This window comes from Rhinolophus ferrumequinum, chromosome 8, assembly GCF_004115265.2.
Source record: "Rhinolophus ferrumequinum isolate MPI-CBG mRhiFer1 chromosome 8, mRhiFer1_v1.p, whole genome shotgun sequence".
In the NCBI taxonomy this organism is placed as follows: Eukaryota; Metazoa; Chordata; class Mammalia; order Chiroptera; family Rhinolophidae; genus Rhinolophus; species Rhinolophus ferrumequinum.
This window is the reverse complement of record NC_046291.1, coordinates 47551053-47577038: the sequence shown is the minus strand read 5'-3', so window position 1 is coordinate 47577038 and position 25986 is coordinate 47551053. Positions and strand designations below refer to the sequence as shown.

General features: G+C 38.1%; 1 protein-coding gene across 9 annotated transcripts in view; it reads left to right on the top strand.

The window, feature by feature from the left end:
* The window catches only part of OSBPL6 (oxysterol binding protein like 6), a 179670-nt gene that overhangs the window by 120719 nt on the left and 32965 nt on the right, over window positions 1-25986 (top strand). For 4 of the 9 annotated variants that reach the window (XM_033112166.1, XM_033112167.1, XM_033112172.1 and 1 more), the window contains 8 exons: window positions 4077-4199; window positions 6792-6845; window positions 7926-8039; window positions 8156-8326; window positions 11040-11172; window positions 17700-17803; window positions 18611-18703; window positions 23093-23167. In XM_033112166.1, the coding sequence (XP_032968057.1) occupies window positions 4077-4199; window positions 6792-6845; window positions 7926-8039; window positions 8156-8326; window positions 11040-11172; window positions 17700-17803; window positions 18611-18703; window positions 23093-23167 (867 nt within the window). The remainder of the gene's footprint in view (window positions 1-4076; window positions 4200-6791; window positions 6846-7925; window positions 8040-8155; window positions 8327-11039; window positions 11173-17699; window positions 17804-18610; window positions 18704-23092; window positions 23168-25986) is intronic. The other 5 variants (XM_033112173.1, XM_033112171.1, XM_033112176.1 and 2 more) reach the window with 3 other exon arrangements.

The following is a 25986-nucleotide window of genomic DNA, read 5'->3' as shown; positions in this document are numbered from 1 at the left end:
CAACCTGTGACTGGGCTTGTGGTGCTTGTAATTTATTGAGGAGAAAAGGGGTGAGGGAAAAGGTCAGGGCAGGCATGGTGCTAAGTAAGAAGGGGTTTCAGCTGGAGTCCACTGTCAGCCTGATTTCTGGAGCATGAATTATACCACAGAGTTGGTCTCACCCGGAGGAGAGGAGGCCTTTTTGTTTCCTTAGCCTTGGAACCCTATGTCCTTCAGGATTTGAAAGCCATGAGCGAGAGCGATGTTGCAGCATAATTAATTTCCCAGGTGGGAAGCCCCAGCGTGGTGAAAATAGCACTTCCCCGTTAGCCTTAGTGTTCCCAGTGCTTACAGCAGCTGGGGTGTGGGTCCCCTGGCCCGATACAGGATCTGGATCAGACACCAACAACATCCAGTTCCCGTTACCCTTCCATGCTGTTGTCCGCTTGGGTCTTACTGTAGAACTAATACTCCTGTGGTGTTTTGTGTTAATAGATACCACACCTTTTGAAGGGTCCTCTCCATTCCAGATACCATAGTCTCTCACCATCTCGCAGCCCCTGTGAGAGAAGATGGGTTTTCTGGCATTGTTTGGTGGTGAAAGAACATTGTTTGGCGTACACATAGTCCTGTCTCAGAATTTGTTTGAATTCTTTGGTACTTTCACCTTCCAAAGCGTTTTCACGTAAATCCCCCACTCACCCCCACACAGAGTAGAACACTGAGAAAGGAAATGTCTCTATTTTTTTTTTTAAATGAACAGACTAGGGATGTTATTAGGTTACTTTCTGCTTGTAGTTATTGTTATTAGATCAAAAGTATTTTTAAAACCTCTGTCATAATGAAAACGTTTGTGTATCTGATGCAAGTCAAGTACTGAGGTGATCACGATGATGTGGGGGCGTCCAGCTGGTTCTCTGACAAGTAAACCTACGAAAACTGGAGACTTTTAAGCAGAAAATTAGTATCAATTGAAATCTTGGAGAAAAATTCTTCAATTTTCGGAAAGTAATTTTAGATTTCTTAAGATAGACCTGGTCCAGGACTAAGCTTAAAGATGGGTTGTGCTAAGTACTGAGATGGGATGTTTCATTCGTACACACCATATTTGTAACATTATCATCAGCACTTATAACTGAAATAGGGAGAATGTTGTTTGCTCTGGTTTTATCTTTTGCTTCTTTGTCAGTTTGACAGCTTATTTAACTATAAGAACTACACTAGGATTCTTCTCAATTTCTTATGCTAGGAGCAAATGGAATTATTTGTTCAGAGCTGCCTCACTTATAATTAAGAAATACATTTTAACTGTTCGCCTTTTCTATCTTACCCCTTTTTCTTTCCTGTTCAGTTAAATTCCCAAAGAAGAAAAACAAAAAAAGACTTGTGGTAGAAATCAATAGCCATAGTTCTACAGGGATAAGCTTTTATTACATTCTGAGTTTAATTAGAAAAAAAATTCAAAACACATTTGTACTTATTAAATGTTTCCATGTTCACAAGTAATTCAGACTATTCATCATATACACACGCGCACACAAACACACACACACACCACACAGAATAAATAATGAACACCAGACTTCAAATTAGATCGCACCAAAAATAAAAATGCTATTCTTTTAGAGATGCTATGCATAGCTGGAGACTACTAAAAATAGAAGTGTCATGAAGTACAGCTGATACCTCTCTAAGAACAGAGAGAGTGCTAATGAATGTATTTACACATATATGGAGAGTTCATCTTTTAGTTTCTTATTATACCAAACTTTTAAAAAGAAATCAGTAGAAACCCATCATTTTTATGGAAGAAAAATCCATCATTTTTATCTACTGTTTTAGTGAGTAGAAAGCCAAAGATACTGGACTTTGTATGAGAACCTACTTTTTTCTTCTATTTTTCTAACATTATTCATAAGCAGTATTCACTTGTTGAATTGCAATTCAGTATTAAAAAATGAGAATACCAAAGCACTTTCCTTTGTACTCTGGCTGATAATACCACCTGCCCGTGTATTGTCCCCAAAAACATGGTATACAGCCTGAAATTGTCTCATCAGAAACATTTTTTAAAAAAAATCTATCTGGGGAAAAAAAAAATCTATCTAACAGTTTTAATGAGATCAATCACAGTTTCTGGCAGAATTATCTTCAAGTAGAAAATCACATTTGGGGTTGTTTTCTTAATGTAAGGGTTAATTTACAGATCCTTTTTTAATTAAAAAAAGCAGTTTTAGTAATGTCTAATTTTACAGATCTTTTAAAGGGTTCTTGATGTTGCCAAATAAAACTGGTAGGTGTGTTTCTGTAAGGTACACAGTTCATTCATTAGGCGCCCCTCGGAGATGCCCAAGGAGATGAAGAAATGACAATGGTCTCGGATTAGTTTTCCTCTGAGGGGCTGGGGAGTTGTTGTAGGGATGTGGGACAGAAGCATGATGCTGGCTATAGCGGGCTTTGCAGCAACGAGGAGTATCTCCTGGACTTCGCGATGTTAGAATGAAGCAATGGTCAGCCGTATCTTTTGGAAACATACCTTTCTGTGAAAATTCCACCCATTTACACAGGGTCGGACTGAAACATAGATTTGACTTGGTCATAGAGCAAGCAGCTTCTGGCATGAAAGGAGAAGAAAGGGAAAAGAGGCATGGATAGTAAATACAGAGCGCTCTCCCTATCTGTCCTCACGGCCAACATCAGTATGTGGCGATGGTACTTTTGCCTCTGGGCCTTGTCTGGTTCACGGTCCCTCAGCAGGTTCTGGGCACCACTATGCAAACATGTGGGCCAGCAAGTCCACCTGCCCTGTATGGGAACCCATTGGCCATTCCTGTGGAAGCCTTTTTTTCTGTGATCTAACGATAATTTGTGATAGAACATCTCCTTTCAGAAGGCACCTCCCCAAGTCAGTCTGGGCTGCGGCCTTCTGTGGAGGGGCGTGCCCTGATCATGAGCTGCATCCAGCTTTGTGAAGCTGAGGCCGCGGAGCGGGTTACACTAAGAGATTTTCTTTCCCTGCACTGTGGGTAGGATTGGAGTAGCTGTGCATGGGATGTGAGCTTGTTGTTCCCGTCTCCAAATTGTGTCACATGCCTGAGATCTAGAATATGAGTGTTTGCTAAGTCAATGGTTACTTTAGAGCTGCATGGGCCCTTAGAAATCACCTGGTCCAGAGATTTTAAAACCTAGGATGTTGTTAAGGGCCAGGCAGTTACCACAGAAGCAGGTCCAAGGCAGGCTGGGGCAAACTGAAGATGGGCACTCTTCTTTCAGGGCAGGACCGTGTTGCCAGATCTCCTAGGCTTTCACAAAATGCTAGAAATTTGGATGTTTAAAGTCTGAAATCTCCTGATTTTTAAATGTTAACAATGCATTAAAAGAAATCTGAACACCATAGGTGAACAAAACATATCTTTTGAAAGAGGAAACCGGGATTTAGCCCATTTTTTAACAAAGGAGGATGGTAGCATGGACTTTAGCATCCCAGATTTCTGGCCTTGCAGTCTGGCACTTTTTCCACGGGCTCCTAAAGGTGTCTGTCTCAGGCTGTGTGTCTTCGAAAGCACAGACTTCTTGGTGTGTTTGGTGAGCAGCGCATTTTCTGTGCACTCCAAAATGTACGCAGCCTCACCGAGAAGAAACGTGCCCTCCGTGCTGCTCTTCAGCTTAGTAGGTTACGTGCCACGTAAACCACTGGAGCCTTTCCATTTCTTCACAGAAAGCCAGGTTCACACACTAATTGAACGTTTATCATGAAAATAGTCTTATTTCAAAACTTTAAAGTGCCTCTGTGCCCAGAGATGAACTGTCTCGAAAACTGCATTTTAATCCTTCTGAGTCCAGGCAATCGAAGCTCTATTCCATCCCACCTGTCTCCAACTCCACCTCGTCTCTGGTGGACCTGCAGACTTCCAGGAAACTTGTTTTAGCCTCAGTTATAAGTATTTAGCTGGGTCTGATGTTAGAATTTGTTCCAGAATGTTGTTCATACTTGTGGTGGGTCGAGTGGTGCTTCAAAAGCAACTTCTACTTAATCTGTTTTAAGTGTGTCATCAAGCACCAAAAACACATGATTTGTTTTTCTTCTTTTCTCTCAGGAAGCTGACAGCTGGGAAATTATAGAAGGGCTGAAAATAGGCCAAACAAATGTCCAGAGACCAGACAAACATGAAGGCTTTATGTTGAAGAAAAGAAAATGGCCTTTAAAAGGCTGGCACAAGGTAACATTTTCATCATATTCACCTTCAGGTCATCATTATAAATAGAAAAGATCTTTTTGGTGTCATTAGATGGAAAACCAAGAGTATGGTTGTATGTGTAAAACTAATTTTCAAGGCCTTATTTTAACCATATGGGCTGCAACCTGTTATACCTATTTAAATCTGAGATCTGTAATGTCTATATGCAGGGGAAAATATTTTATTTGTATATTTAAAATCCAGGTCGTACACATGGTTGTCTACTCTGCTTTTTTCCCTTAAATGTTACATAAGTAAAATTTCCCTTAAATTTTACTTAAATTAGTAGGAATATGTTTTTATTAAATATTCTAAATATGAGACGTTTTTAAATGCATGCATGTATTCCATTGAATGGATTTATATTGTATATCCCACCATTATTGAACCAATTCCCTATTGCTGGAAATGTAGGATATGTCTAATGTTTTCCTGTCATGATGAACATCCTTACACATGAATTTCTATTTAATTCCTTGGGATAAATTCCTACAGTTATTGATACTGGTGCAAACTCAAGATGGAAATTCACTGATCTTGTAAGTTTGTTTACTACCCTTTACAGTGTATGGTTTATTCCTCTCTCGCCTACCCCACATCCTTTTTCCATTTTCTAGTTTTAATTACAAAGAAAATATTTTGCACTACATTGTTGCAATGACCTAGTAGCAAGAATTCTCTGATGCTAAGGAGGAGGAAGTCGTCCTCCATTTTCAGAGGTCTGTCCTCTGACAGACGTCCGCATCTTCTCTGAAATCACTGGAAGAACAGGTTCATCTGCTTTCCACATCTGCCAATGGATTTCATCTCAGGGCAGAGGGATGTGTTGGCCCAAGTGGCCAGGTGATGGCTGCCCATTGGCCTAAAGCAGGAAAGTCATGATTTATAACATCCTTGAGGAAATATGTATTTTTGTAATCTAAGGGAAAATGTGAAACTTAACAGATAGGAATGTTGCCCAATCCCCTGTCTGTGAGGGTAGAATAAAAACAGGTCAAAGGGGATTCTGACTACTATTTCTTCTCACTTGTCAGAAACCTTGATAGTCTCCCCTGAACACCCCCTAATATTATCCCAATGCCAGGCTTCTCTCCCCACCCTTGCTCTTCCTTAGATTTTGGCCAACTGGCCATATTCCTTCCTAAAATCAACTTTTGCCTTTCATTCTGCCTTACCACTTTGCAATTCCTCGAATCAATGACCTTGCTAATCTCTTTCCCCATGACGATCCCATCAGTTATCCCTGCTAAAATTCTTTGATAGAAATGGAAAAATTGAAGAACAAAAAAGTCAAAGAAACAAATTTGATTTGAATTGCCAACTTTAGCATAGCACTCTCAATCCATGTTTCAGCAAAACTGGCTGTGGTTCAACAGCAACTCTTTCTGGACCATGCCTTTGACATTTTGCTATATAAATAGGAGAGTCTCCCTTGTATTGCCTTTTCTCCTGGTCTCTAATGCCAGCAGATATTTATTCAAGCATTAGCCCGTTTGAATGCCCAGGTTATGGACAATTGAGTAATCAAGTGTTTTACAGCTGTAGAGATTCTTTCTTCCTGTGCTTTCTTGTTGCAAAGGGGTGACCTGTAACAAAGGGGTTACAGTGGCCTTCTGTGAGTTCTGTGCAGGGTGTTTCCAGGCCTCACTGCCTGTGACCTCAGCAACTAAGACTTCCTGAATCACATAAAAACTTCCCAACAGAGCAATTTTTCAGCAACAGAAAGACTCCCTGCCTCTGTAGAAACTACCGGAGGGCACTGGACCCATTGTTTGGATCCTGGAAACTGTTTGTACTTTTTTTAATTGCCCACGGAAAGGAAATCAACAGCAGAGAGTTCCTGAGTGTATGTGGAACAAAAATGGCTAGATTCATTTGGACTGGACCAGGAGTATCTTGGAGGAGACAAAAAAAAAAAAAAATGCCCCAAAATATGTCTCTCTCTTTTTCAACCCTCAATATAGTTCAAAAATAATTTTTTATCTGTTTTACTAATAGTGAAATGCAAGCATTTTGCTAAGTGGAGAGGAAAGCATATTGCTAAGGCTACTTCTTAAAATTTCCAGATCATTTATTATTCATAGTTCTAGTCCAGTGGCTTCTATAACAGACATGAGCTTTTTCAGGAAATCTCCATGGTATCCAGGGAAATACAGGAGGTTACCTCCAGGGTGAAAACTTCTCAAGTTTCTCACAAAATCGCTGTGACCTAACTCAGTGTATTCTCATTTCTCACTTACAAAAAAATCCCAATGTGGTGCATTCAGAGCATCTAACTGCCAGCCCTGAGATGCACTCTCCAACATGCACCCCTATTAAGAAAAACCATGGTGAAAAGAGTTCATCTCCATTGGATTATGTGTGAAGGAGCCCTACTGGGTTAATAGTATGGAACTCGAGCTCAGGTTTCCTTATCATTTAATGTGTCTGACTGTGGCCAGGTGCACTGAACCAAATACATTAAAATGATCAAACATATTGATTACTAAATGCCAAGCAACATTAACCCACAGTTGTGAATGTTTTAGATAACTCAGAATATAGACAGTAACTGGGGTTGTTTGGTTCTTGCAGCGTTTTTTTGTCCTGGATAATGGAATGTTAAAGTATTCAAAGGCACCACTCGATGTAAGTAGCACAGAAGATATGTTTCAAAGATTGGTTTAGAATTCTGCTTGAAGTGAGTGAACCATAGTTCTTCCAGGCTTGTACTATGGTGACCAGCTTTGTGCATTTCTGTGCCTGTATGATTTAACAAGTTACCAAACTTCCACATTGCATGGAAGGTGTGTTTCATGCTTACGCTCACGCTAATGTACAGTCTTAAACTGGTGCATGAAAATGTAACTATTGTGATGTCTGTTGTTCAAAACGAGCTTAACTTAGAAGTGACACACTAATAAACACCAGCCTTTCTGTCTTGGAGAGAAAACTCAAATTGGCTTTTCTCTGCATCTTAATAAACTATGCTTTATGTGCTGTTTGAGATTTAAAGCAACTTTTGCTCTTGTCAATGTCCTTTTAATACCTATCTTACGAACTTCATTTCTGTTTCATACCATACATCCTTTTATCTTGGGAACCTCAGCTCACTAAAATTATTCTAAATTGTTTTTCTTTAATATAAAAAGTAATTGTTTGCATGCAAAACTGGAAAATGCCCTGTGATATAGAGGAAGTAACAGAGGGCTTACATTTCAGTTTTGACCCCATCTCTTCCATGGAATCAGCTGTGCGTCCTTCGTCAGATGAGGGTAGCCAGAAGGAAGAGCTGGCTGATCTGTGCTCTCTGACCCCAGCTGCCCAGTTCTGCCCTAGCAGCTGTCTTCGGGCTGATTATTTGGGAATATTCTGGGTTGTATGTCAAAGACTGACCATAGTTATTTTAGGAACCACTAAAGATATCTTTTTGGGGATATAAATTATGAAATCTAGAATGATGAAAAATTGACATTATATATTATGTCAAAAACAAATAAGAGATGAAGAGTCTTACCTCTTGAAATTGGTATGAAATCACGGCAACTTCCACTGTCCTCAGATTAAGGACCTTAATCTCAGAACCTCAACCATTTTCCCTTTGAAAAGGAGGTGTGGTATTCCATTTCCCGTAGATAAGTTAAAGATTACAAGTTAAAGCTCATTTCAGTGTAGAAACATATCAACTCATATATCCCTCCAGCCTATTTACCAGTCTTTTGATTTCAGATTCAAAAAGGAAAGGTCCATGGGAGCATCGATGTCGGACTCTCGGTCATGTCAATCAAAAAGAAAGCTAGGAGAATAGACCTTGACACAGAAGAGCACATCTATCATTTGAAGGTAAAGTTGCTTTTCAATACTTTCTCTGCCACGACCAGGGCAAATCCCTTGCCTGTATCAGTGGTAAACAGGAGATTGGTTTCACCATTATCTTCTCCTCTTCTTTATTGTTTTAGGTGAAGTCCCAGGACTGGTTTGATGGATGGGTCTCCAAACTGCGCCATCATCGATTGTATCGGCAGAATGAGATTGTGAGGTCACCAAGAGATGCTAGTTTTCACATATTTCCTTCAACATCCACAGCTGAATCCTCACCAGCTGCGAATGTTTCTGTTGTGGATGGAAAGGTATGACTTCGTTATCTAAATATCAGCCCAGAAATTGTTTGGAAAATTATACATACACATAGCTGAGTCTCATTTGACAAACCAGAAGGAAAAGGTTTTCTTTGTAAACTAACCCTCAGAAGACAGTAGTGATATTAGCTGTCAAAGTTAATCACAAATGTAGATTAGGTCTCCAAGAGAATTAATGGTTACTTTTCCCAGAATGGACTATATCATAATTTTATATGGCTTTGTAGGAATATTGTGAAGTAGAGCGAACATTTGATTAATAGGTATCTAGAAATCGATGTCTTCCTGGGTGGTAATAAGAAGACCACAATGTTTTGAAAATGAAACTTGATTTCTTGCCTTCAGCTGTAATATACAGAGGGTGCCAAAAAAATGTATATACATTTTAAGAAAGGAAAAAACTGTATTAAAATCATAATACTCAATATATACCGATAACAAAACAGTAAGAAAAGACGAGCTACCATAATTCAATTCAACTTCAAAAAGTAATACATAGATAACATCTCTTAAAATGCATATACATTATTTTGGTACCCCCAGTATTTGTGATTTAGAGAGAGACCAGTGGAATTAATACAAGTGGGCTAGAGGATGTGACAAAGAGTAGTAGTCCATCTGAGTGACTAGGCAGTGAGTTAAGCATTTGACATCATTCATCTCTAATTTTTAATATAGCCAAAGCTCAGAGACACTAAAGACTTTTTGCAGAAGTTACATAGCCATTGAACAGCTGAGCAGGATCTGAATCCTCATCTCTCTGTTTCTAAAATCAGTGCTCTTTCCATTATACCAGGTACCAGATTAAGGGAGGCTAAGTCATTCTTTGGACTGTATTAACAGTTCATTTTCTATGATGCTGAAAAGCTAGAAGTGTTGCCTGTTAAAAATCAAGGTTAAGACCACAGACAAGGAGACAGCTGTTTCTGCCTTTAATTCAATAATTAAGTTTTCTGAACCATAGCCACATTGCCCTGCCTGGGGGTGTTCCAGCTTCCCACTTGGCACTTGATGTTGAGAGCAGAGACATCTGTGAGTAACTGGCTGCCACAGGGAATTGGGTTTGAGAATGTTCCAGTGAAGGTTCTGCTTTTCTCTGTTTTCTTATATAGGGATATACGAGTATGTAATACATATATCCATTGAAAAACCTCATGGAGTAACTGCAAGACTAATCAAATCAGATTAAATGAGACACAGCTATTTTCAGTTTTTGCTATTTCAATGGAATTACTCAAGTAATTTTTGTTCAACCCCATTAGTTGTATTTCATAAGGCTCTCAACTCTTTCTGGTTGTAGCCTGGCTAAAGACTGTTTAGTCATCTTTCTCCTAGAAACAGGATGTTGGGTTAACCCTAATACTAACCAGTTCTGAAAATGAAAGGGAACAAACCAGGAGGTCAGGGGATTAGGACAAAGGATATTTACTGAATCACCCAACACAGGATGCTCAGATAATCCCCACGTTTCTCTGGGCCTCCTGCATTCTCACCACACAGTAGAATGAATCCCAGAGTTAGTCCAAAATAAATAAGAAATGTATCCCAGGTGGATATTTGAAAAATATAAATATTTAATTCTTGGTCCTTTCAGCTTCTGCCTGCATCTTTGGCACAGAGTGTCAAGAAGTGATGTATTATTTTCATCCCTTTTTTAATTTATTAAATAACTTGGGTGATATCCAAGAACAGAGAGAGCTGAAACCAAATCCTCTCCCACTGTTTGCCTTGGAATAAGAAAGCTCTTCAACGCTGGTTTTTATAGAAGATCTATTGCCCTAGTTACGAATGACGTACCTCTAAGCTCTAACTCGGTGAAAAATACCCATTCCATTTATCAAAATGCAATAAAGTCCGAGAAGAGCTTTTTATCACTTTGCTTGCATTCTAAATATCAAATTATGAGACTCCTCAATGTTAATTGATTTGTCGCCCTGTGTGCGTAACAAATAAGTCTGGGTTTGCTAAGTATGCACATCATTCACTTCATAAGGATGTAGAAGCTACACAACCAGTTGTAGTTGAATATTAAAGTCAAATATGGAGTTTTAAACTTGTTTCAGATTTTGGGGGAAATAAGTTTCTGCTTTTGTCACTGAGTGTTTACTGTATTCACTTTAGTGTCCACATACATCCTACAACTTTATTTTACATAAAGTGCCTTTGAATGGAAAGTCTATCAGCTATAGATAATAGTAACTTCCCAAGACTGCCTTTTTTGTATTATAATTTTCAGTATGCATCCAAAGCGTTGCAAGGTTGCTTGATGGTAGATAATGTACAGTATTTAGGAATCGCTTGTGGCTGATCGTAGGGCACAGAGAGCTTTTGGAAAGGAAAAGCCTTCAATCATGAGTTGAGTCTGCAATAGACACGTATCAAATACAACTTACTGAGTAATTTAATATTATTGGGAATTTGAGTTGGCCGATCCTTCTGAGTATGAGATATAACATATTTGAATGTTGTCCCTTTCATTGTACGATGGAGATTGCAACTTAATGAGACTGTTGTCAGCATTGATGAACTTTGGCTTCACTGAGCACCTACTACCACATTTAGCCAAGTGGCTTCTCCATATTTTAGTGTGCCCTTTCTTCCTTTCTTTTCTCATGTCACTTTGAGGATACTTATATTTTTAAAAATCACTTAGATGTACTGTCCCTGCTTAACCAGACACTTCACTTCTTTTTGTTCATTGTAGGTACAACCAAACAGCTGTCAGTGGGAGTCCCCTTTACCGTGCAGCAACAGCCTCCCTGCAACCTGCACGACCGGCCCGAGTAAAGTGGCAGCCTGGTTACAGGACTCGGAAGAAATGGACAGGTGTGCAGAAGGTTAGTTCTTGCCCAGGGTGGGCTATCAGAATAAACCAAGAAACAGAAGCAAAAGAGGTGAATTGTGGGTGCTGCACCTGTCACCCCCAAGCCCCTTGATTGCCTCATTGTTTCTTATTTTTATACACCAGCTCCTTCTCCCTCCCACGACTAGCTTCCTACCTGTCAGTCCTGCACCTTCATAACTACTGACTCGACTTTCGCCCTGAGCCTGACTTCCACCCTCTTCAGCCTTCTCATCTCCTCTCATTACCAGGTCCCTCGTGGCTTTGTTAGCCTCCCACTCCCCGGAGCCTGAGGGCAGTCACAGGGAGAAGTGCTGCCTGAGGAGCACCCTCCGCCCTCACTCCTTGGCTCTCTGCTAGGTCGCTTCCACAGCTGCCTTCTCTGCTGCTCCATCCATCTCACCTGCGGATGACATGCATACAATAAATGGCAACAGTATACTGCATCTTATATCCATAGTTACCTGTTAGTGCTGTTCCACTAGGGATCAGTTATTAAATATTCTGAACCAATACACGACTCCCTCCCTCTGCCATCTCTGAGCCTCTTAGTCAGAAATTTTTTTCCTTTCTGTAATTAACCTGAGCACATTGGTCCAGACTGGATCCACAGACCATTTTCATTCTACAAGACAGTTTTCACTGACCTTCAAAAGTGACAAAAACAAAGATAACATAGAAAGTATACACCTAATAAGGCTAAATTGATTTAATTTTTAAAATTATATGAGATGTTGGGCCTAACTTTCTTGATATTAAATGTTTTTCTCTTATGAAATTATGGTGAAAGTCCATGTTAGATTTTTTTTTTATGTCCTCACTTAGAAAAAATGAAATTTGGCGATCTTTGTTGGTCTCCCAACCAAAACAAAACGAAACAAAAAAACTTTTTTTGTGTGTGAACTCAGTCAGCAGCATTTTTATTAGCCCTCGATATATCCCAAACTGCATTTTTATCTGAAAATCTGATCTTAAGAGGGATGTGATATTCATAAAGCGTGTCCAGCAGACATTCTGTCTTTTACTTGAATATATTCATAAAACACACTGACATTACTTTGACTCTGTTAATTTCAGGTTGGGAAAAGAAGCTGAATCTCACTTTCCTAGAGCTCTTTGGGTTCGCCTGTAGCAGCAGTTCTAGACATTTCAGCCTCTCCACTCATTTCTGCAGCCTTACACACACTTGGGGCATTTAACCTGGCCGCTTCCATTGCTGAAAAGATTGAGACTGTCCACTGGGGCAAAATCCACTCATCTCGCCAGAATGCATAGACATTGGCCTTGATACCAAGAAGCATCTGACTGGTGGGGGAATGCATCTGTCTCCCCGTGTGCTGCTTCACAACCCTCTGTGGCCCATCCCTTGTGCCCTCTGTCCAGTGTCAGCAGTGACCCTCCTTCTCCCCATCCTGACTGCTCTCCCTCTATCCTCCATCCTGCGATTCTGTTCTCCTTCAGTATTTAGTGCAATCATTACTACCTCCTCTCTTGGGAACAACCTGTCTTTCCCTCTTCATTCATTCCTGCTGTCTGCCCATAAACTCTGTTCTCTCCCTGAATTCGATTTTACCTTTTTTGCTCTATGGAAAAAGCATTCTTGGTAGCAGGGGCCATCTGATTTCTGCTGTATTCTCAGGCCTCATCCGCGGACCTGCCCCGCAGGACCTTCTCCAATGATCCTCCTCCCTTCAGCCTCATGAAGTTTTCCTTTTTCTCCAACTGCTGCTGCTCTGCTTTCCTGGGATTCTCCTCTGGCTGACCTTAGTGGTGGGGATAGTCAAGATTCAGTCTTCTGCTTTCTGCTTCAATAATAGTAACAACATTTTATTTGGTGCTCATTATGGACCAGGCACCGAGTTAAGCACTTCACACATAGGATTTTCTATAAAACTTCACAATAGAACCAAGCGGGGATTATGAATCATGTTTTTATAGGTAGGGAAACCAAAGCTCAGAGAAGTCAGGTAACTGGTCCATGTTACACATCAAGTACTTGGACGCGCTAGAGGGCCAACCCAGGCCAACCTGATTCTAAGACCTAGCCAGACAATCAGCTCTAATGTGTCTTTTGGAGCAAAAATTAATATAAGACCCAGTCTTATTTTAATATAAGATGGGGTATAATATGATATAATATAATATAATGTAATGTAATATAATATAATATAACATAATATATAATACTGGGTCTTATATTAATTTTTGCTCCAAAAGATGCATTAGAGCTGATTGTCCAGGTAGGTGTTATTTTCGGGGAAACACGGTAGGTATTGGGCACTTCCTATGTGACAGGCATGATGCTGGGTGTTTTATATATATGAACTCCTCTTAACTCCATTATAGCAATGAGAAAACTTTAGGTACACAGAAGTTAGCTCACACACCAAGATCGGAGCTGGTATTCAAACTCAGGAAGTCTTACTCCAGAGCATATACTTCTAATCAGTGCACCACATTCTTCTCAAAAAGGCTGAAAATCTTTAAATCTCAGGTCTCTGTATCCCCCCTCTGCTGCATTCCCACTGCCTCACCTTGCTGTTGGCCCTTTCTGTCTATATGTTCATCTCTCCCCTTCTCAGCCTATCTGAATCCTCTGTCTCCACCCTGAAAATGGTCCTAATCCCGGACTTCCCTGTTTCTGTCAGTGCTGCTGTCATAACCACCCCTGAAACCTTAATGTCATCTTTGATGTTCCCACCCTGTTCATCCAGCTGAGACTGAATTCTGTTATTTCTTTGAAAACATGCCCCTTCTCCCTTCCCCACATCTACCCTTCTTCTCAAATTCTAGTTCTGCTTTCCTGACTCAAGCCTGCTATTTGCCCAGTCCCTGGGCAGTCACACAGCCTCCTGATTGGTGCTCTTGCCCTCAGTCTCTTGCTCTGCTGTTCCATCTCTTCCAGAGGCTCATGGGAAATTACTATTCATGCACATGTTTGCAGGACTTAGTGGGCATTGTTCCATTGCACTCAGCCATGAGACATAGGCATTCCTACCATCCCCACTTTGCAGATAAGGAAAGTGCAATGCATGGAATTTACCCAAGATTATGCAGCTGCCCTGATGGAGAGGTTGGTGCTCCAGCCAACCCATGTTTGACTAACCCCAAAGCCAATTCTTTGTCCAGGACATAATGTTCCCTCAAGACTGATGATGTTCCTTAAAATAGCTTTTATGCAAAAATCCCTTCAAGTGGTTCTCCATGGGTTCTGGGGTTTTCATCCAAACTACTTAGCCCAGCATTTAATATTCAGCTTTCAGCTATCTGGCCTTACCTACCCTTTCAACTTTGCCTCCCATAGGCCCAACTAAACTTATTTGCTATCTCCTGCACATCCTTATTCCCACTTCTATGCCTTTACACAGGTTGTTTTTCTCTACCTACAGTGACCTCTCTGCCCTTCTCCACATTCCTATTTTGTTGAATTCTTTCCATCAATCCTCCAGACCCAGACAAGTTTCCATTGTCTCTTTGAAGTCTGCTCTGATGACCTCAAACCACATTCCTAAACTACCACAGCACTTTTTCTTTTCCTTTTTTTTTTAATCTATCCTGATTATTTCATAGAGATTTTCCAACATTGAGTTGAGATTGGTTGCATCTCAGGAGTCCATCATGTAACATCTTCTTGAACTCAGAACATATATGATCTATAGTTCTAATACTTAATCTATAGTTCTAATACTAGTTATTTGTGGATCTAGACTAATATCAATCCAGATCTTCAAAAGTATGTAAAGGAACTGCTTGACTCTTGGAAAACAGTTGTTTTTCATAGAAACAAATGTTAAATTGGTATTCTGTATGCCATCTTTATATACCAGTATATGCCATCATTAAAAATGGGTACATAAATTTCGATATACATATTATTTATTGTGTTCATTTTTTTTCATTTTTTTTTTTTTTTTTTACCACGACGTAAATTCCGTGAATCTTACTTGATTGCTATATTCCCTGTGCTAGTATTAGAACTGTGCTGGTTACACAGTGTCTTCCCAATCAGTGGTACCTAAATGAAATAATAAATGGATAACTCTGGAAATACCTTAACTTATTTAACCATTCCACAGTTTTACTATGTTTCTTTTTGGAACAAGATACGGCATGATGAGAAAACAAGTAAATTGCTAGAGACTTAAGTCTTTAATTTTTCACTGTTGTAAACAATCTCAGTAGTTCTTTCTTGATAATTTTTACTTTTTCCCAGTTTCTAAAATTAGATTTAATATCAATTTAATGAAATTCTAGAGTGTTCTCTTTTGAAAGATATTTGTATTGTCTTGGGCAAATCTTTATAATCCTTATATGCAGCCAGATATTTAGGCAAGCAGTGAAATCCTGCTAAAGATTTCACATCTTCCATATTTTTCTTCCATATTTTAAATGATAGAAGTGACAGGAATGGTGCAACTTCTTCTAAGTTAAGGTCCTAGCAGTGTGATTAAACTTAGTGTGACCAATATACCCCGTAGAGACCATTTTTGGTTTTCATAGAATTTCGCATCTACCATTTCAGTTACTACTCTAAGTCAGAAAGGTATGAGAAGTAAATCCTACTATCACCACTTGTCAGACTGCGACCGAAAAATGTAAAATAAATCAATGTCTCCCAAATCAACCGACTTGTGACTCCCCAAGTGTTTGGTCCTTTGCCTTGAATTGAGTTCATTCACAAAGTTCTCTTTCTATTCTGTTAGGAAGGGTTTTAAGACCCTTGGATGCCTATGCTACCTACATACACCATTTGTGTAGAATAATCATGATTATTAAGAAGTGTGATTGTAATATTTACTAGATAGAAGGCTCCAAGGATAGATAATGTTGGACAGCGTTCCCACCAGCATGATGTTTTATGATGTCATTTTGTTATTTAAAAGGCGAGTTACAATGTAGATCCCTTCTAGCCACTTTTTTTCTCCTCTTCCCTCTAACCTCTTCCTTCCTTCTTTGCACTACTTTTCTCCCTCATTTCTTCTCTTTCATCTTCTGTACTTCCTACCCTTCTGAGCCACTTTACCTTGTTTTCTCCATAGGGAAGGAGATGGGGCATACACGAGTGCTGACTCCCTGAAAGGGGGTGAGAGGGATGGTAGAAGCACACTGGCCTTGCCAGTACTCTCTTTCTGCCACCTCCGTTGGGTGGTTCCCTCTCTAAAGGAATTTAAAGGCCATTCATGGCCAAGAGTTCCCTGAGAGAACAACAGCAGCATTTGACCAGCTGACCTGGGCTCCACCTTGAGGCACGTGCTGCTAAGAGGATGGACCTAGATGTGGCCTGGCCTCTAGATCACTTGCTATCCATGTTTCTCAATCCTATATAAAGATTCTCACAGTAGTTACCTCTCTTTTATTTTATATTCACAAAAATGTCAAATGATCCCCCAAACACAACTATCTATGTTATTTGACCCAGCTAATCTTTAGTCATATTTAACGGTGATATTTTGCTGCCTATACCATATTCATAACAATTCAGATCTTTGAGATTCAATGAGAAACAAAGATAATATAAATGAAATTTTCATCAACTGCCACAAAAGTAGAAACAATCACTTTATAATTATACAGATTTATACACATGCCTCGTTGCAGTCTCTTTATAGACAGTACATGTGCAAAAGTCATCACATAACTGAGAGCCATATTCTAGATATTTACTGAGTAAATAATACTAATAACTCAGTATAAATGCTAATAATACTAATAATAAATACTAATAATGCTAAATTAGTAAAATAATACTAATAACTTGACTTATTTAATTTCACATACTAAAGGTCAATTTTTGGTGATATTTCATTATGCAGCTCTTAAAAAATTTCTTATTCAAATACACCAAAAAATTAAAAATAAAATTAAAAGTCATTTCCTCATTCTAAGCAATTCAAACAGAATGAGTCTCATGCCCACGTGATGCGGATGCTGCTGGGCCAGTGAGCACACGTTGCCAATCTTTGGTTTTGTTTATCATAGCATCTCTTAATAGATTTTAAAGAAAGCACGCTCTGCCACACTGTTAGTAAGCTAAATTATAGATAAATGGGTTCATCTGACTTTGTTTTCCATATTATTTTTCTGAACTTGACTTTGACTCCATCCAAATTCCAAGCAGCCACTTTGTAAACTATTTTGGGAGCAGATAGAAACCTTGACAGGTTTCTACCATAAAACCATACAATTGCTGAAGTTCCCTTGAGTGTGCTATTTATGTGTCAAGGGCCACCTGAGCAGGAAAAGGAACACACACAATTTGACTGAGATTTTAATGGCTCTCTACACTAATAGCTATTAATTTGAATGAGTGGGTTTGAAGTCATCTAAAAATAATCAGCGGTTTTATGGTTCTAAACCAGAGAAGCGACCATTTTCTTTCATTTGCCAGTATCATCATTATAAATATAAACACGGATCTGCCTAATCATTTTTGCCATAACTTGGATTACCTCCCTCTTATTACCACCACCACACTCCCTGCCCAGTTCTAACATATTTTTATTTCTGACTTCTATTTGTTAGACCTTGCACACTGCCAATCAAACCTCGTGGAACTTAGCAAACTCCTGCAAAATTTGGAAATACTTCAGAGAACTCAGTCTGCACCTAACTTTACTGACATGCAGGTAAACATATCACTGCTGCTGGTAAAAAGACCAATTTTTACTGGATTGTTCTGTGAATATATAAAGTGACGTTTAAAGGGAAATAACTATAATATAGATTAGTTTATATTCTGGAGTTATTCTTAATATTTTTTAATCTAGGTGTCATTAAGATGTGTTCATTAAGATGTCTATTTTGAAATATTTTACATATAAATACATACTAACTAGAAGAAATAAAAGTCTAAATCATTCTTTCATGTTTGTGTTACATTAGAAATGATAGCTCTGAAGATATAGATACTCTAAGAACTACTGTGTTTCCCTGAAAATAAGACCTAGCCGGACCATCAGCTCTAATGCGTCTTTTGGAGCAAAAATTAATATAAGACCCGGTACAATGCAATATAATACCAGGTATAATATAATACCAGGTATAATGTAATATAATATAATATAATATAATATAATATAATACTGGGTCTTATATTAATTTTTGCTCCAAAAGATGCATTAGAGCTGATGATCCGGCTAGGTCTTATTTTTGGGGAAACATGGTATTATCATCTTTTCATGTAGAGAAAAAATGCTAAAGGTTTCTAATTCTGTTTTCATTTTGTATAGCAGAAAAATTTATTTTATGATTAAGTTCTTGTCTCTGCTTTTAATACCCGTTATGCATCAGATATATCTTTCTCTCCCAGCTGGTTTGCTTTAGGTCTCTAACAATGATTCTTCACTAACTTGTTTTGTTCTCTTTGTCTGTAACTGTATCATGTGTGTGAACTTAATAATACTTTGTTGCTTTTAACTATTTGTGTAATGTAGGCTAACTGTGTAGATATTTCAAAGAAAGACAAGCGGGGCACAAGACGATGGAGAACAAAAAGTGTCAGCAAAGATACAAAAATACAACTGCAGGTACAGACTTTACTTTTCCTTCATTCATATGTTTACATACTTTTATAGTCTTTGTATGTCAGTTTATGGAAGTTAAAAAGTTTACAGCAGCTTAACTTCTTTAAAGCCAGGGCTTTTCAGACTGAGTTATATTATCTAAAATAGTGGGAAATTTATTCTTACTCTTGCATAAGTGAAACTTATTTAAAATACAGGTTATAATTATTTAATATAAATGCAAAGTAACATTTTCATTCTCAATTATAACCTTTGAACCATTAAAATATATTTTAACAAAAAATCACATTAAAAATCTCATCCACTAAACATCCAATGGGTTGTAATCAATATTCATTTATGTGTACTACATCTTAAAAGAGCCTTTTATGTGTTAGCTTTGTCCAAACTTTTATCTATCAATAAAAGAGTGAGGGCTGCAATAGATTCTAAATCAACAAACTTGGGATCTAGTGTAATCACTCTGATTTCCTAGCAGTATAATTTCATGTATTTCTCTTAAATTTTCTGGGCTTCTGTTTGCTCCTCGGTAAAGTGAAGGAGTTAATGTAATGATCTCTGAATTCCCTTTCAACTCTAAAATCCTGTGATTCTACAAAAATAGATGTTATGTGGCCATCAACAATCACTTTTAAAATCTGAATTAAAGTATTAATGGCTCACGATAAATTACTTGAAATTTATTTTGAATAAGTTATTTATTTGAAATTAGTGATTTTAAAGTTTAAAATAAGATCCTGTTGTTATTTTATTGCAATGGTACTAGATATGGTAAATGCCTAAAAGCTCTTATATCATAAATTATATTACTTTCAGATCCTTAAACTGGAATCGCTCTCTACTTCTCCAATCCTAGTTGTGTATTATAAAGGACTCCTACCCTGCACAATCAGAATTAGACTTATGACTTTGCTTTTCTTTTTATTGCACTATAAATCAATTTATATTCAAATACAAAGGTGAAAGGAACTGCTTTTCAAAATTCCTCAGTGTCTTCTGAATAAATAACAATAATTCTTTAATTCTGACTGTACTGATAACATTTTTTGTGTTGTGATTCTGAATGTGTAACTAACAAACCCTTTGTTGTTTTGCTTGCTAAGCTGCTGTATTTGTAAATACATTTTCATAACCACTAAATATCCATGGTTTTATTATTTAGAATGTCCACATTCTACAAACACATTTTTTAAGTTCCTTTGTTCAATATGTTTTTGTGTGTTTTCCCCTCTATTCGGAAAATTAATACTGTGGAGACAAATGGGCCAAATGACTTCACAAGAAAATTACCTGAAATTGCTTTTGGCAATTTCATTTGTTTTGAGCATGTGATTGTCTAGTGTTGTGACTGTGTTTTTAAAAGCATGGCATCTATGGTTAATACAGAAAAGAAACATAAAAAAATTAAAGAAGGCCAGAATCACAAGAACAAATACATTTGTGATTAGATATTTCAGTCTTGTTTTTATAAGGTATGCCATTGAACAGATTCCCGTTCACAGCAGTTGTCTTGAATTGATTGGTTGTCAGTGAGTCTGAGTACAACGCCCCTTGCCACCCTGCTGTGGTCAGGAGGCCAACCATAGTCCAAATATCGCTCAGTTTTTTCTGAAGGAAACAGAATGCAACTCTGAATAGCCCACCTAGTTACAGACTATGCTTTTCAGTGTGCAGAGAGTTCATGAGGATTTTTTTCTTAAGCCATCAGAAGAAATTATTCAAAAAGCAGGAAAATATTCTTCATTCATACACCTGCAACATTTTTGGGTGGCTTGTTTTTAAGTTTTTATTTATGCTGTTTTGCTTTGTTTTTGTTTTGCCAAAAGAATAACAGAATGACCCTTATGGTTCTAGTTTAATTATTTTTGAAGGAAATTGGAATCAACTCATCCCCACACTCAAAGAAAACTTTAAACTTTTAAAAGTAGGAGATTTTGTTGTACCTCCAAGTGGAAATAAAAAGACTTGGGGTTGGCAGTAAGCTATTAATCATTCCCAGAGAAACCCCCCTTCCACATGGACTGGTAAAACAAAAAGTATGGTAAGAGAAATGCTGCAGAATTTGGTACCATCCCTGGACCTTTTCTGCTCACTCAAACCAATAGGCCTTCCAAGATCTCTTAGGATCCTTCGTTCTCTATGACTGAGAAGTTACTTGGAAGTTTCTTCAACATGTGCACTTGGCTGGGGAATCATTAAATCAGCCAGGATTGATTATGACCGATATAAATGTCATTACTCATCAGTATTTTACTGGCAGAGAGATAGAACATTTATTTGTACTGTAGTGGATTAAATATACCCACCATCTTCTCCCACCCTAATGTGCAGGTTTTTCCCTCCTGTTTTAAATATTTCTTGTCAATGGGAATTCCATCTCATGGTTCCAAGTACTTATTTGTTTTGAGCCCATAATCATCTCACTACTTCAACCACTTTCTCTGATGGTCATTGTTGCAGCCAACTTGAAAGACCTTGTAGTGAGTGGCTCATTTTTTACCTCCTCTGTTGTTTGTAACTTTTTGAATACCAGCCATTTGTGCAGGAACCTAGACTATCTGGTGGTGGTGGTGGTGGTGGTGGTGGTTATTGTTACTGCTGTTTTTACTGGTGTTTTCACTGAACTTTGCATTCAGCATTCTGTAGCAGTTACCATTTTGAAGTAATTTTAAAACAGATTGTTTAAAATATAGACCTCAGGAAAGTAAAAATGAACATGTTATACTGGATGTTTGATTGCTTATTCTTGCATAGGTTAGATTGTGCTATTGATTTGAATATGAAGGTTAAATTTTGGACCTGTGTGGCCATATTTCCAGTAGACACCATTGGGAAGCTAGCCTCAAGAATCCATTGTGCAACTCACTGAAGGCAACATTTGTCCTAGAAGACTCTGTGGAGATTACTTTTTAGAAAAGGGGCTTTTTTTTCCCCCAAACTTCAAATTTTCTCATTCTGTTAAAAATCTCAGTATCATCATTGTACAGTAACAGTTGGGCTGTGTTTTAAATGAGGTAGAGAAAGGTTGAGAATGATTTTTAAAGCGTTGCGAAAGAGAGAGCTGCTAGATTTCCTGTGTTGCTGATAGCATGAATTAAATACCAGATCCCTAGTTGTTGGACAGAATGAGGAATCGTAGGAAGTATGGAGTAGCAGAGAAATGATCTGATGTCATTCATGTGTTAACTATCCTAGATCTCACAGATGCTCAAATTACATTGTAGGGTCAAAATAAGTTCTTCCTTTTTTTTTACTATATTAAATATACGGGGATTTTGTATAGAAAAATTTTTGGTGGAAAACAGATTATGTATGTATGTGCATATATAATAAGCATAAGATTTATGAAGAAGATTTATGATGATGAAAGAGAAATGTAAATGTAATTTGGCAAATATAAAGAGAATTAGAGTTACAAGAATTTTAAATATTTTTCTGTTGTTCCAAAAAGATTAAAGCAGTCTTGCTGTTTTTTCTCAATCTGAACTGTTAGGTGACTGTTCAGTATATCTCAGTTAATTGGAATTGAAGTGATTGCTCACAACCATAAAGAGTCAGGATCTGTCAAATGCAGGCAGTGTTGAGTGGTGAGGAGGAAATGTCATTATCCCTTAATTCCATTCACCAAGAAGGGAAAAAAAGAAAGAAAGCTCAAGGATTCTTCTACTGGTTTATGCATAGATGCACATCACTGAATGAAATCTATGCTTTCATAGTTGATTTTTGTAGTCGTTGTCCCCGCACACCGAGAAAATTGAGTTCTTCTTATGCTGTGGAGATGAGCTTCCTCCATGGAAAATTCATCAATTTGAAAATCCCAACACCCTTCATTCCTAGTGTTGAATCCCAGAGAGCATTATAGGAGGGGACTAACTGTGGAGTTGAGGATTCCTGCTACCCTTCCCCTTACTTTTTCCTCCCAGCAAGAAACAAAAACATTCTGCATAACAACCTGTTCATTTTAGCTTTCACATATATTTATTTAATCACTTTTTTCTGAACTTATTTTTCCTTTGCTTCCATTTATTGAATGCATTTGACTTCATATATTAATAACCTGAGATTGCATGAATAAAACAGTACGCAAATTTCTTTTACCTTGAAATCTCAAGCTATCCGTCAATTCACACTTTTCCATCTCCTTTGGAGGTGGGGGTTATATTTAGCAAATAGACTTACGTGTTTGGGTGACCTGTGATGAGAATGATGAACCTTTCCCACAGCCTGAATGCCCTTTCAAGCTCTTTTCAATGCTAAGAATGGGGGAAAGTCAACTTCAGTTAAAAATTCTCCCTCTCCCTTGTCTGATTCTCTTTCGTCCTCCCATATCCTGTCCTCTCTCTCCCTCATCCCATGTTTTCTCCTCCCTCCTCTTCTCTCATTCCCTGTCAGGAAGGGCCATCTGTGAAGGGCCAGTTCAGCACAATTCGGCGCCGGCAGAGGCTAGCGGCAGCAGTGGCTACAACAGTGAGTGGATTTCAATCTCAAGTGGACATTTAACAAGAATGAGAAACTGTGTATGAGTGTCACCTCCTCTGTCCTAATGGTGCCACTTGTGTGTGACAACATCAACTGTGGCCCACTCCTGTGTTGGCATAGCTTTCGCATGTTCTCTGGCTGCCTTTGCATGGCAGGAGTTGCACATGGGTATGGGTGTTTGCGATGGAAAAGTATGATGTCATCCAGGTGTCTCCTTCTACTGTCAGTTAAGAAATACTGTAAATTCAAGGTTGTGAAGCTGAGTACAGCTCCCTGTAGTGTGGGATTTCCTTAAATAATACTGGGTTTGTGGGGGGGGGGAGTTTGTTTTGTTTTTTTGTTTTTTGGGTTTTTTTTGTTTTGTTTTATCATACTGCTATTGGAACCTTTGCTAACTGATTTGTTTTTCGAAGAAAAGTCATGTTACTACAGACATAAATTGTGCTTTTTTTTGTAGCAATGTGACTATTTGAACAGGATGTGAGAATAAAGAAATGAGAGGGTAAGAAAAGGTGAATTTTGATGTCATCTCTAAATGGCTACACAAATTACACTTAGCAAGGGAAAATTGTTTTCTGGAAGGAATATTGAGCTGAAAATCAGAAAACAGATTGTGGAAAAGAGAAAAAACACAAATGGTGTTTTGTCCATATCTAGAGGTTGGTTTGGTTTTGTTTTTTAAGAGAAAATAGGATAGATGTGAGGAGGGTAGAGGAAGTATTGAGATAAATAAGGTAAATAACCAAAATTTCAAATTGAGTGGAAGGTATTTAGAATAGTGAACTGTCTGTGTGGAACACAAAATAGAACATGGAAATACAAGAATCCTTTGCTGGATAAAAGTAAATCATAATCTTTGTTTAGTCATGACATCCTATCAACTTTTTTTCAATAAGAGTACTGAGTTAATAGCAATCATGGATATTAGTTTTTTTGGCTATTAAATAATATTTCCTAACTTAACAACAGGCTTACTCTTGCTAGAGGTGGAGTATATTTTAAGATTGGAATTGCTGAAAAATATAAAAAGGTTTTGGTTCCATTGTAGGAGAATGGATACTGGTGTGAGGATTGTTGGTTTTCTACTTTATGATTGGCAACTGACTCTTGCATTTTATCTGGGTGCTCAGCTGTATTATTTGAGAAACAGAATTGCTTCTGATTATGAAATGAACTAGTGACTTGGAATTTATTAGGAAACTGACTCTTTAACTCACATTTTGTGAACATTGGAACAAATTATTGAAGTAGAATTTATGGTTAATGTATAACTCATACAGGTATCAAATGCAGGCATATGACAACTACATGGTAACAGATTCTGACAATAGATACATGTGTAATCAGTTACATAATTTTTAAATGTTTGTAATCTTTCATTTATAAGTGAAGAAATCAAATGATTATTAGAAAATAATATTGCAGTATGGAAAGGAAAGGTCAATCATTGTATGAAAATACTAAAATTTCCTAAATAATGTCCTTCTAGAATGGCATGTAGGGAAGTGAATGTGTTTCTACTGTGTTCATTTTTTAATTGCAGATACAGATAAGTGAATATAATAAAACTGGAGTTAGAACCTATTTGAATAGAATGGGTTTATATTTTAAAAATTGAGAACAGAAGAGAAAATCCTTTTAAAAAAAGAAAGTATTAATGCCCACCTCCCAGGTAGCTGTTACCACAGAAATTAAGAATAACTTAGATGCATCTACTCAGAAAAGCTATTGGCAACATTTAGCAATGAATTCGAAACTAACTAGGGGGAATTATTACTGTCAACCCTCTAGGATTTATAACTTTAACTCCACCCCAGAGCATAACAACATCTAGCATTCCTTGGCCCCCTCATCCATATCTCAGTGACCTGACACTGGTGACCCAGCCCCCGTTTCTTTTATCTCAGTAGTTCTCCTTAATTCCCAGTCCTTCCTCTTCCCCAAACTAAAGCTATCCCACACATTTTGAGCCTATCCTATCCTGCTAGTACCTTTTACCTATAATTCTTCCAATGACTCCTAGTCGCTCATTTTCTTTGCCCATTCGGGTGTCTGGCGCAGCTGAGATTACTCACAAAGAAAAGTGCACACAAGGAGAGGTTTCAGAGATTTATTCTTATCGATCCTTAGACTAACATCCAAATGGTCCTGTTGCAACATCAGCCAGACCCAACAGAATAGGGGGGTTGAAAAGAGAAACACTGGCCCCTCCGCAAGGACAAACCCTGAAAGTCCCAATGCAATCAGTACTCCCCATGAGGATGCCTGCACGCATAGTACAGCTATACACAGTACAGTAACAGCTGTGGGACACTTTTCACATTGGCTCCATAAAGTCATATACACTTAGACGTGCTATTGTGTGTTCTTTTTCATTCACGGTTACCATTGCTGAATTTTAGTGCCAGTAGTTCCACTGTCCATCCATGTCTCTTTTAACTTATTTATAGACGGATGTTAAAAGCATCTCGTAACATCACCATTCCGAATTAGTTATTGGTACCAGAATGTTTCTGAATCAGGCTTCCTCCATGTCACAGGATTTCCAGGAACCTTGGATTTTGTTCCTGAGTAGGGTGTAAAGGCCACATCCAGCATCGAGGGTTCTCAGTACAAACATTGATAACCGTAGACAGCTCCCACCCCAGCCACCACTGACAGAGAGCTTCGTTGCCATTTAAATTTTTTAATCCCGTGATACCCTGATTGATAAATAAAAAACTGAGTAAATAAGTCCCCAGGCTAAAGAGATATTCAAGTAGAACGAGATTAATACATCTCACTTTGTAGTCTCAATTTTATTTCAT